The following is a 13,885-nucleotide window of genomic DNA, read 5'->3' as shown; positions in this document are numbered from 1 at the left end:
AAACATTTTTCCTCTCTTTACGGTCAACATACTAAACACACTCTTGGATCTTGGCATTTTTTTAAAATGAATAGCTCTGGCCTTTCGATTTAATTGGCTTGTTTTAATTATATTTATTATTATGAAATTTCTATTTGTTTTACTTTTTTTTTCTAACTTGTTTATTTATATAGTTATAAAGGATAAAGATCAACAATCATTATAATTTTGAAATGCTACTATTTAATTGTTCATAAATATAATATAATAATATTATAATATAATATTTATTTGCAATAATCTACATTTGCTAATCATAACTATTGTTGATTATTATACAACAAAGACTACAAGAAAAAGTGCATATATTTTTTAAATTTTATCTTGGCCTGGCGGTGAATCGGTGACATCAAATCGGCTGGCGGTGAAATGTCTGGTGGCGAAACGGTGGCGGTGAAACGGGGTGGCGAATGGTGGCGTAGAAACGGGGGCGGCAAAATGTCCAAGACCCTGGATTAGATAGGCAAGGTTAGGTTGGATGGAAAACCATTGGATAGGTTAGGGGGGAGCGGGGGAAAGCATATCCATATCTAAAAGCTTATATATGTTTCTTCATGTAGCGGAGAAATCTTTGTATCCTGTAGGTTTTTTTTGTTCCTAATATGGATATGTTTTAGAGCAGGGGATCTATCTGGAATTAGCATTATTAATTTTCCGTTTTCCCGAATGTGATAAGAAACAGCTGATTTCAGATACTGAAGAGAGATAGCTGATAAGGGATTAGTGATAAGAGAATAATGATAATATTCAGCTGATAATGGCTCGTGGTATAATACAGATATAGATTAGTGATAAATGGAGGAGAGGGGTGGCAATTGTAGAGAAAGAGATTGTAAATGGAGGGAGGCGACGAGAAGGCGAGATATTGTAGAAAGAGGAAAATGAAAATGAACATGAACGAACACCGGTGGTGGGGATGGCCCAAAAACATATCCATAATTCATTGTTTTTCCATGAAGTGGTGAATATGTCGTTTTTTGTACAGACCTAGACTGGTCTGTTTCACAAGACCTTGTATTAGAACTTGAACTAGTTTATGAAAAATTTGTTTCAGTAATTAGACCAATCCAAACTGATAAAAAAGTATAAAATTGGGTTTTAAAACCAAATCCAAAACCATTTGAAATCGGGTATAAAGTCAAACCTAGACCATAATGTACATTTTAGCTTCGATGCAAAGCGAGAAGGTATTGGTTTTACTCTGATGTATGTTTTTTTTTATCTGTATACACTGTAACTTCTTTAATACTGGACCAATTCCTTCGAATAGCAACTCTATTTTAAAAATAATTTTACTTTAAAATCAAAATAAAAACTAATATGTATTTAGCACGGTGTCTAAAATCAAAACCGAGAATGGTTCCTTTGTCAAGAACTGGTTTTGAAAACTATAAACCTGTTGTATATAAAGTAATTGGGTATAATATGAGGTAAAGCATATAGATTACAATAAAATGTCTCAGACAGAAGGCAATGCAGTATTCAGAAGTATATTATTAATGAAGAGTTTTCCATAAGTCACGGATTGCCTAAACCGGTTTCAATTACAAAAATAAAACCAATATTATATTACCTAAATTGAAAACCAGTTTCAATAATCAGAACAGTACCTTATTTTTTATTCTGGTTAAATTAACCAGAATAAAAAGCATTTTTTCCCAAAAACCGGTTTCACTAACCGAAACCAAAACCATAAGAGTTCAAATGATTTTTAATCCTGGTTCTTACAATCGTATCAACATTTCTGTAGCTTTTTCTCCGTCCAATATGTAAAAGAATTAACTGTGAAAGGAGTTATTCGAATGATTCATTAGAAAATTCAGAGTTTTTTCAGAAACCAAAACAGGTTTTATAAAAACCAGTTAAAATCAGTTTTTCTTAAATTGAAATTTGTTAATCATATAATATATTAATCTAAGTATTAAACCAAAAAATAAGATAACTCATTGGTTTTGATTAAAAAAATTAGAAATACTGCAAACGTTTCTAAGAGATTTCCGCTCTTCAAGCAAAATAATGTGGGTCATGTAAATGTATTTTTCACGCTTCTGGAAGTACTGATTTTTATTTTGCTAATGTACGGAATTAAGATTTTTAATCGACAGTAAAAATTGTGTTACGAGAAGTTGATGTAATTTTGGGTCTGCATGTGATCGAAGAACTAATATTTTTTAAAAATGCTAAAAAAAACGTATCTATATCTATATCTACATCTACATCTATATCTATATCTATAAATAGAACATTGTTAGGGCAACAGGCATATTAGGGTACTCTGGAAGACTGGAAACCGTTTTCCTCACTTTTATATAATATGCTAACTGGTAATAATTATTCAAACCGGTTAATAAAAAAAAAATTGGTTCAAAAATAAAACCACAATCGATATATCTGATAACTGACCTTGAAAACCGATTTTAACCAATATACTGCTAAACGTTGTATTATGACAACGAATTGATTTGATGTTGAAATTTAAAGATATTTCAGGAGGAGAAGATAGTGAAAGTGAGGAAAGTAAAAAGGAAGATAAGGGAAACGTAATGGGAGGAAAGGAGAAGGGAAGGGATAAGTGAGGAGGGGGAATGAAAGGGACGTGGTGGGGTGGGGGAGAAGGGAAGGGAAGGGAAAGTGATGGGGTGGGAGGAGAAGGGAAGAGGGAATGAGGTGAGGGAATGAGGGGAACGAGATGGGATGGGAGGAGAACGGAAGGGGGAATGAGGTGAGGGAATGAGGGAAACGTGATGGGATGGGAGGAAAAGGGAAGGGGGAATGAGGTGAGGGAATGAGGTGAGGGAATGAGGTGAGGGAATGAGGTGAGGGAATGAGGGGAACGTGATGGGAATGAGGGATGAGGGAAAAGGGAAGGGGGAATGAGGTGAGGGAATGAGGGAAACGTGATAGGATGGGAGGAGAAGGGAAGGGGGAATGAGGGAAGGGGAAGAAAGGAACGTGCTGAAAGGGAAGAGAGGGGAATGTGTGTGTGATGGGAGGGGAGGAGAGGGGAACGTGATGGGTTGGAAGGAGAAGAGATGGGAGGAAAAAGAGATCGTAATGAGAGGGAAAAGGGGAGTGTAGGGGGGGTAGAGGGGATATAACATAAACGAACTAAATAATTGTTTTTTAATTATTGTAAGAATTTTCGGAATAACGTCGTTTTACGGTTATAATATTGTCGTTAATTTTATTTTATCCCTATTTTGAGCCGATCGATTGTTAATTTTGTATGCGTTTCGCCTAACAAACACACCAGTCTTTATAGTTTTCAATATTTTTACATTATTTACACCAGTGGTCGCCCCCTCGCGAGATTACCGCTTATTAATACTAAAGCACAGCTTAACATTTATTATTCGGTTTAACGACAAAACTACAGCGATAATTAAATTTCAATATTTTATTTACCTGGGATGGTTTGCGATGGCATTACCACGACGTGCGGCACGGGTGTACGTGCTGCTTGGCCGCGTGTCGCCGGCACACTCGACTCGTTTGATTTGGGAAAATCACCAAGTCTGATGTTAGGTGCGACGAGGGGTGGCGTGGCCGCGCCGGAAGTGCTCGGCTGTTGCTCTCGCCTGGCTGACGACTCCTGTGGGCCGTGTGTGGAACGTTGGTCCCAATACAGGACCACCGTAACACGGCCTTTGTTGTACGCCACTTTCCACGAGGGTGTCTCATGTTGGAGCTTCAGAGAGTGAATCGTTTGCAAAACCACCTTAGGGATGGCCGTCAAAGCTGCGGAAAATACAATATACACGTTACTCACAGGATTATAATGTTGTATGTTGTTGTGTTATATGGTTATGTCGTACCTGTAAATCGAATAAACGATGCGAAGGGGCAAAGCGGTGCACGCGAGACAATTAATTTTATTTAAAAATTTATATTAACGTTATTAAATATATAAATAATTTTGTGTAAGTGCAGATAATCGTATGATTCGGCCACGTGACGAGGAATATATCCAAAGAAGCGATAGTTTGATGGAGTAAACTAGGACCCGGAGAAGTTAGGCACACTAATTAGTAGGAAAAAACGCTCGATAGAAAACAGAAGAAGACAGTGATAGTGGCGGGTTATGAAGTAGATAGAAAGAAAAGAAAGATTATTGGTTTAAGACCCCGTGAGAGCATTGCACCCCGAGGTGCATGCGAATACGATCGGCCCTAGCCCGTAGACGTGTGCGCTCGTACCATTCCAGTAAGTATATCTCAAAGTACGCAGTGTAGACGTATATGCATAATGTAAAATCCGCCGCGATTACCAGAAAGTTAATAATGATTAAAATTGTATGAGCGGTAGCCCAATAATAGTCCACCGTGAATATGGCCAAGGACAATAAGATGTAATATAGCGCCTCTGTGTACGTCATGTTTACACGATAAAATGCCCAGTGTAGTCTTCTCCGGTCGGTTGTTCGTCCGGTTGTTCGTCCGGTTGTTCGCCCTGCTCTTCGTCCAGCTGTTCGTCCTCGAAATTCCCGAAAACTCTTTCGGTAAAGTATACCGCGAAATAGACGCAGATCCAATAAGATCCCGTAAACGATTGGGCCACTTTAGAAATGACTACCGTTATAGCCACAAACAACTGATTCAAAATATGAATGATAGGCAAAAGGTGAAACATCAGTATTCTCGGCGAAAAACTTAAGATGCAACACCCTTCGTCCGTAATGGCACTGAGTCGATGAGCGAATAGCGAGCGTCTGCGAGTGCACAGTTCAAGTCCTTCGGTGTCGCTGCAAGACTCAGGAGGGTCATACAAACGCGCAGGCACGTTTCGGTCAACTTTTTCTCCGACAAACCGAAGCGCACGCAGACGGGCCGCCTCAAACGTACAAGTTTCTATGTTCGCTTGTACACACACTCACGCGGTTGTCCTATGTTACTGTGCGCTAGAGTAGGCGTTTACTTTGCAGGGCTAATGCTGGTGTTTCGACCAATGGCAGCACATCTCTCAATATTTCCCCTCACCTTCCAGGCTACGAGTCTCCCTCTCCATACCCGCTGTTCCCCGGTCTTCCAGCTTCGTAGGGAGTACCCACCATCGTCCCCTCGTCTGTCAGATTTGTGTGCACCTCCACTTCCATCTCGCTCATTTAAAATTATACCCGACGTTTTTCGGAAGATTGCCGGCGGCGGCTAAAATGGCAAAGTGAGAAATCGGCGACGAGCATTCACGGGGCATAGGCCCACCACGATATTATTTTCACTCAAACCCGCGAGGTCCCTCATTAGTTGAAAAACGCTGATGGCAGGTAAGTTGGACGGTAGGAAAAATACAAAATTAACTAATAAAATTCAACAATTACATTAATATTTATGAAAATATGCATATTTTCATAAAGACAATAGCACCGAGTACATCAATATGTAATTACTATGTTCACTATAAAACATTTTAAACAATTTCTTTATGTCATGTATCCATTGGACCCTTCAAATAATATTCATTATATTTGAAAAATTTTAATTTCAAATAGTGCATAATCGAGAGGTAAATTTAAATGTTTCCAGTGACATGAAGTAGAATATTTAAATGATGTTTTTTTAATTTACTATCCAAGTCCATTACGCGAGAAAGTCTAATAACATGTTTTTTTAAATTTTATTGTAAACAATCGGTGCAATAAAATTCCAATAATTTATTATTGATATATTAAAAAATAAATAATATTTTATTTTAAAATCACGAAAATTCTTAAAATTAGTACGTAAGACACGGCTTTTTAGTAAGGCCTTTAAGTAAATAACAAGTGAGAAGTGATAATTATGAAAAATCGATTTGTCAACAGTATTTATGAAAATACAAAAGCATAAAAAATTAGGATAGGCTGTGCCATGTGTGAGTGACAAATCTAATTATTATTGCGCCATCTATTGATTTTGAACGGAATTTAACTAGTTTAATACTAACAGAAATCACATTTTTTAATCAAATTGTGAGATTATGATAAGTTTGCTTGAATTTTTAAGAAACTTACAGGAATGACGTTTTTTTTATTGTTTGTGAACAGTCAGTGAAATTTTTATAAATAATATAATAATTCTTAACAGTATTGAAATTTAATATGATCCAAGTGTTGACGGTTTAATCTATAATACTAAATACCATAATAACATTGACCCACTCGAAGAGTAGCTGTTTGTATTATTTTTTACCATATATTATGTTCTACTAAAACTCAATTATTTTCAACTCGGCTCGCGTCCAGTAAATAACAAAACATATTTCAAAATATCATCACACCTCGTTGGGGTTTGAATAATACATAGGTAATACGTTTATGGCGTTACACGGTTGATTTATAACGAATGCGTGACTTTGTTATTGGCAAAAAATATATCTCTGGAGAATATACAAGGTATCAAGTGGTGGCTGGTAAAAACAATTTCGCTATAATGTTGTGGACTTGGCAAATTTTTTGGTACAACAAACTATGAGTCGAATAACTCGAAAATACATTGTAAAAGTGCAAAATATAAACCACTACGACTCAAAGGGGAATAAAAAGAATTAAAAAAAAAACTTTTGTTAAAATCGATAGAGCGCATGCACATTACTGTGTGTTACATTGATATTACAATAGTTCTATGCTGGAACACTTATTTCATACACTTCTGTAATTGCAAAAAATGAAATTTTTCATTTGCGATTTTCTATGGTATCAAGATAATATATAGAAATAAATCTGAAAACACACACACATATATATATATATATATATATATATATATATAAAACTAACACATTTTTACAGTGATTTTGTCTTCTAACCTTTACGACTACCCCACTGATTAACCTAGTCTTCATTTGTTACACTGCAAAATTATAAAATTATAAATTGCAATTTGTAGTTGTACTTGTGCATATTGTATTGTATACTTATTTCAGATTTCATAATGTAACTATCGAGATGAAAACTTTATAAATAACTCTCAATAATAATAATAAAAACTTAATTTTTTTTCTTGGGTTACCACGAAAATACATCGTTGAAGAAGATTAGATTTGGATACTTTTCTCAAAATAAACAAAATTAGAAAAGTTCAAACGACAAGCATAGTTTGACTGAATAGAATTACTTTGCTACGGTCCATAGTTAGAACAGGCAACTCGTTAATAGAGTCGACCGTTGTTTGCTTAGTGCTTTTACCTTTTCCTATACATTTGTATATATTATCATAAGGCTCGGGTGTGATGTTTATCTTTATTTAAGTTTAATTATTTTAATTGGGGTTGAAATACGAGTTGTACAAGTTTAATAACACATACAGAGCACATATAGAGCACTATTTTAGAAATGAATAGTAATTGTTCTTCCATTAACATTAACCATAGATCTCACTTTGGATGACGCTACCCACCCCTAATTTATAGTGTAAAACAGGGTTAATCCGAATCAATACTATAGAGGCTGTGGTAGTATTACACACAACCAAATTTTCATGGAAAAATAAAGGAGAATTTTAGCTTTGCTTAAGCGTGGCAATTTTTTGATAAAACGAATATTATTTTTTCTGCAAACGTTTAAAGTTTATTATATTTTTCAATAAATTATTCAAAATTAGTGGATTGAGTAATCGAAAATTAAAAAACGCTTAAGCACAGATAATGTTTTCCTGTAGTTATGATGGAAATTTGGTTGTTTTACAATTCCAACACACTTTTGTTTTGATTCACGCAAATATATATTTTGATGGAAAATAATTGTCATTTTATTTGTTCAATGACAACAACAAATAAAGAGTTATCATTACTGTAGTGATACCAAAGCACTATAGAGTTTAAACACTAAATTAAGATTTTGCTATTTAAAAAATACATCCGTCAAATTTTAGATTCCCAACTCAACTCTAATTAATTCCTCATGTTTTTTTGCATATGATTTTTACGGAAATTTTGAATTCGTTAAAAAAAAATTCTAACTTGAAAAAACCAATCAACATTTTTATAACTTGAAAAAGATTCTATTTACAATACGACACTTAAATATTTTTATTTTTTTGATATTTCGTGTAAATTATTGTTTAATATTTCGTATTTTTTTTATAGCAAGTAGTAATTTATAATAATCAGTTTTATCAGACTCGATGGGCTGTAATTTTATAAAAACTATTTTTATCGTGAAGTATTAAGAGAGTGATTTTCAACTGTCATATTTCAGCTTTAATATTTTTTTTAAATTTTTATAAGTTTTGATCCTTTTTTAAGATTAAATTTTTTAAATCAAAAAGTAAAATTTCCCATGCTAATTAAATGCAAAAAATAAATTTACGAGGAAGTACTTAGAGTTAGGCTAAGAAGTTTTGAGGGATTTCTTATTTGAATAAGCTATTATCGATTGGAGGGGTTTGGGAATAAACAATTTTTTCTTAAATACAGTCTAATATATATGGTTAGGTTGTATTAGCTCTTAATGAGGCCAATATATTTTAGCAAATACAGATACATTTTTCTTGTAGGATTTTTTACGGTTTATAAAAAAGTGAAGTTAGAACATTAAGTTTTAGTTATTTAGTTTATGTCGTTAAGAATTATCTATCAATGGTCTTTTTTTCTATTGAATATTCTCATAATATTTAATAATATAATACATATTTCCACTAACGTTCGCCGAATTTTCACGCATGTTCTTCAGTCTCCGATAAACTTTAAAACGGAGATACAAAGAGAAACAAAACCACAGATTCCAATAACTTTAACAATAACTTCTCAATGGGCAATATAATATTCAAAGCTAATATTGTGCATTTGTGCTTATGTCGTTTGCCCGGCATGGCGTACTATATCTGTGCTCACAATATCACTGGAGTGCAAGATATATAGTACTATATAGAATAACAAAGTTTCATTAGATCATAGATTTCGAATCGCCTAAGGTCGCATATTATATGAACGGCTATCATAACTGCCGGATAATATTATCTGGTCTACAACGAATTTGAACCCCCTCTCTTTCCCTTTTGTTGTCAAGTACTCTAAATGACTCCCTCTGAAAATTCGGTCAAGCCTAAGGCATACTAGGTATTGAACAACAGCCGGAAGAATAGAGTTTAATCAATGTATCTACCTCCAGTATAATTTTCAAACCGTAAAAGTCCCTAAGTAGATAGTTAAAGTAAACGTTTTCATTATTTCCAGAAGAGTGGCCATATAATTTAAATATGATATTTTGGTTATTGTACCGATAATACAATGCCTATAATAACATTATTTTGTTTACTTTTCTTGCTCATTGATCCCGCCTAGTATTATTTTTTTTTCTCGTACGGACTTACGAGTAAGCCCTGTTTGAGCCTAGCTAGTAGAGTTGGCAGAACCATTCGGTTTTCACCCTTTAGATTTCACCCTTTAGGTTTCTGCCATACTGTGTCATATTTAACGACTCGATGATTAATCTGGTGCTGTGCTGGCAACGCATAAATTACAGTTTAGTCCTAGATAATTAACGTACATACATTATTATATTTTGTACAAACAATGTGTACTTGCTTCGTGCGGGCGACAGGTGTGGAATAATAAACCTACACAAAGCTCTCGAAGCTTATAAAGCTTAAATATCTAATGGCCTGTATTAATACTCGGACAAAATATAGTACATTTTGAAGTAGCTATCGGTTCAAATGGTTAAAAGTTTTTTTTTTAAATTTATAACCTATAACCATATGTTAATCATTTTATTTTTATCAAAATAATATTACATACAGAGCTAAACGAGGGAAACGGAAAGGCGGGTAAACGTCGATACTACTTTGCGGATAACTTAATTATAATAAATCAAGGACTTTAGACATAAAATCAATGAAAAAATAACTTCTTTGTTTTGCATCGAAGCTAAGAAAAATTTAACATATCATTACTTTTAAAATACATTTTTTGTGTCAATATACAATGTATATTGAAAATATCTTAACTTTGTTGCCCTAAAATATGTATTGACTTCACTTGCCCAGTCTAGTTAATTAAAACAAAATAATTGTATATTAATATAAATATGCTAATGCATTTTAATTGTTTTATTCGTTTATTTTTAGAAAAATGATAGGTATTTTAATGCGGTAATTTTTCCCGTTCAGTCTATACCGTGACTTTGGCCTACAATTAACTAATTGAAAATTGCTATAAATAAAATAGGAAACATGAAAACATGATTTATAAAGTAAGTGATAAAATAAAAACAATAACTTTGAAAACACTAATCTTCACAATAATCATTTTCGAATCAAACAAAAACTGCGCCGCTGAACAGAGCAAATAACATGTGAAAAATAGAACATTAGCCCGTTAAGCTACATGATGATGATGATAACGATGGATTTTTTTAAGAGATTTGTGCATACTTGCATTTATTTAAAAAAATAAATATTAAACGAAATATATTTCAATGCAAAACAGAGAGAAACAAATAAGAAAGGCATTGAACAAATCAAATTTGATTAAAAATCGTAATAAAAAACTCCAATTAAGAACTAACGTGTGATGATAGTAAAATGGTATGTTGCTATATTGTGTTTTTTAAATTGTATCTTTCCGAAATGATTTAATGTATAGAATACAAATAAATCGTTGAAACTTTATTTTTTTATTTAAATTAGTCATCTATAGAATTCTACACAAATTGTTGTAGGTACGCATTGATTATCATAGTTTATTTATTCTTTTACCGTTAAAAAATGTAAACTATTAGAAATATAAAACATAAAGTTACATACTTTAGTTATGTTTTTCGTATATCCAACTGATATTATAATTTATAACACTTGAAAACATATTTTATAGGCTTATCCGTTTATTTGTTCTAAGTTGAGCACACAAATACGTCGCTTTTGTACACCACCGTGAATCCGCCGTACCCGTAGTATTGGTTACACTTGCTTTGTAAGTGTTTGTGTATTTTTTTTTTTTTAATAAACATGTGTTCATCGCGACTTTGGTTGGCGTTGACAATTTCAACTTGTCTTTGGCTGAGTTGCGATATGTGTCAGAAATTATCGTTGAGCCATTATGAAGATTTGTTAAAAATCGATAGAGGATATTATGACCGTCGGCACGTCGTCGTAAGGCAAGCAGAGGAAACGGAGGACACTTTAAAGGCTAATATCGATGAGATCTACCGGGAACTTGTGTGCGGTTACGTTTTCAACATTAGCCATTACTTGCACGTGATCGAGATGGTTTTCAAGAAATCAGATCTGACCAGCCACGACTATGGGTTTTCTTCCATAAAAGACAAAATCGTCGAAATGTTGAACGTCTTGTATAATTTCGGTAGGGTGGACTCGGCGGGCCCGATATGGCTGTCTTACATGTATATAATGTACTTGAGATTTGCCAAAAACCTTAAAGCCGAGCAATACGACTTACTCAATAGCCACCAGACCGTTTGCAAGCTACTCCGGCGGTACACTCTAAACAACTGCGACCAGCAAAACGCGTACAACGATCAGTACAGCAATTCGGCTTATTACCAGCAATTGCAAACGCTCCTGGAAAGTCCTGTGGGAAACGACTCGATCCTGGTGGGGTTCACGGGAAGCGTCGATCGGGCACTGACCAGCATGTACCAAAGTGTTCAACGGTCGTTGGTGATAGACAATCATGGATTGTTATTTTTAATTTCTAATTTGAGTTTAGCGTTTTTATGGCCAGTCCGACATGTTGTCAAAAGTCTGGTACACGAATTTGCGGAAATCGACCAATGGCAAAACGCGTACGGCCAACTGGTAGAACACTCGAGTAGAAAACACTTTGACTCGGTGCACGACTTGATAAAAAACCTAAAGGAACTGCAGGATTTTTTAGCCGACTTGGTCAAAATCGTTGTGTTACAATCGTCTTGGAAACACTTGCTTCAAATCAACATGGAAGTGTTGTTTGACCTACAGCAACCGCATACGGTAGAAACGTGGGAAAACGACCGTATGCATTTCAAATTAAGGATAAAACTTTTAAATCATACGATGGACAGTAATGTGAATAAAATAATTCGTTATTTCAAATTAAACAAGCATCCAGAAATGACATTCATCGCCAAACTGTTCAGAAAGCCACCCGAACAATTCTTTGCGGTAGAACACAACACGGAAAACAAAAAACTCATTTCGGAAATGCTTGATAATATAAATTCGAAATTATTGTTCGGCTGTCGTTTGAAGAAATTGACTTCTTTCAAAATCACCCTAGAATATATCAGAAACCGATCGGTCATATTGAATGAAATAAAAAACAAATACAAAATTAATTTGACCCATTTTGCTCAAATCGAGAGTACATACTGTGTGTCTATTTTTGTTAAGTTCATCAAAAAAGTATTTAGAAATATTAGTTTTGAAGTAATACGTTCGTTTACGGAGTTCGCAGGAGAAATAGTTAATAGTTACAAAATAAGTGAATTAGATAACGCCTGAACATTAATGACACAAATAGCTGTTTGTAATTTGAATTATATATTTTGTTAAGTTATTAACAATATTGTGACGCCAACATAAATTTAAAGCACTTTATAGTATTGTTAGTGTATAATTGTAAATCGTATATTGTTTTTGTGAATATTTAGTTCATAATAATAAACGATAAAATTGTGTAATTCAATGAATATATTATTAAACCGTATCTATAATCTACATCCAACGTATTGTTTGTCCTTGCTTAACACATGAGCAACTATGTGTTCATGGAAAATTGTTTCAAAAATAAGTGTTCTATAATTTAAAAAATTATATTTTTATGTTATACAATTCAAAATAAATAAATCTTAGTTTTTTTACGAAATTAAAATATACTCATTTCACATTTGTATTAATAAATAATGATCTGCTAAAAAAAATGGCTAGTCGATAGCTAATATTCTTGAGTTAGAAAGTTTTAAATGCTTAGATAAAGAGAGTAGAGCAAGTAAATATAGTACCAATTGCGTTAAACCTCTCCCTTCGTTTTTACTTTTATTTATCAGCTGTCAGTTGATAATAGAGAAATAGTAATTAAATTAATACATTTTTAATTATAATTATTTTCCCCTTACAGAAATAAATCGAACCAATTTATTAACCATAAAATTTTTAAAGACAAAATGTATTAACCAATACATTTAGTATTATTACTACAATGAGATATAAGTTGTATACTTTTCAGACCAGAAATGTAAATTTTTAAATTTAGTTTAATCTCTACAATCACTAGTTTTTTTTACTTGGTTATTTGTAAAGCATATTATTGTGTAATGTGTTTTAAATAAAAATATATTTAAAATATATTTTTCAGTAAAGAAATATTGTTAAAAAGAAAAAAAATTCTATAAAAATTAATCGCTTCATGCAAGAGTTAGTCTCTGTTACTCAAATGTCACAGCGGTTTTTTGTTTTGTATAAAACATTAAAAATACCTCTAAAAATCCCAAATCCGACATTTCACATCATTAACCAGAGAGCAAGAAAAATAAATTTATACCTAACTACCCTTTACTGTATTTTAGAAAGAAAAACGCTGTCTACATAGAAAGAAATTTTGTAAATGATAATTGATGGCGTTATGCAGAAAGCAACCAACCCACAAAAAAAAAAAAAAAAATAGGACGAAAAAATACTGCTTCGCAAATACTTTTTTTTTGTGGGTTGATTGCTTTCTGCATAACAATTCAATGTATTCAATTGTGCTCAAAAAAAATTATACCCAAATCCTCAAATAATACATAAACCTTTAACAAGCAGTCTTAGAAGCCTCAAAAAGTGTACTATGTGATGATCTGACTATCAAAGGCTGCTTTTATCATCTCAGGCAAAGCATACACTGAAAAGTTCAAAGTTTAGGCTTAAAATAGCACTATCCTGAGAGTAAAGTATTT

General features: G+C 33.2%; 1 protein-coding gene across 4 annotated transcripts in view; it reads right to left on the bottom strand.

Moving 5' to 3' along the window:
* Positions 1–13,885, bottom strand: part of LOC126844132 (uncharacterized) — a 91,126-nt gene that overhangs the window by 2,916 nt on the left and 74,325 nt on the right. For all 4 annotated transcript variants that reach the window (XM_050582003.1, XM_050582004.1, XM_050582005.1 and 1 more), the window contains one exon: positions 3,445–3,777. In XM_050582003.1, coding sequence (XP_050437960.1) covers positions 3,445–3,777 — 333 coding nt within the window. The remainder of the gene's footprint in view (positions 1–3,444; positions 3,778–13,885) is intronic.

This window comes from Adelges cooleyi, unplaced genomic scaffold, assembly GCF_023614345.1.
Source record: "Adelges cooleyi isolate 19-005CV unplaced genomic scaffold, UGA_ACOO_1.1 ACOO_flye_CR_arks_rails_tigmint_CR_PRNA_651, whole genome shotgun sequence".
Taxonomy (NCBI): Eukaryota; Metazoa; Arthropoda; class Insecta; order Hemiptera; family Adelgidae; genus Adelges; species Adelges cooleyi.
This window is presented reverse-complemented; position numbering and strand designations above follow the sequence as displayed.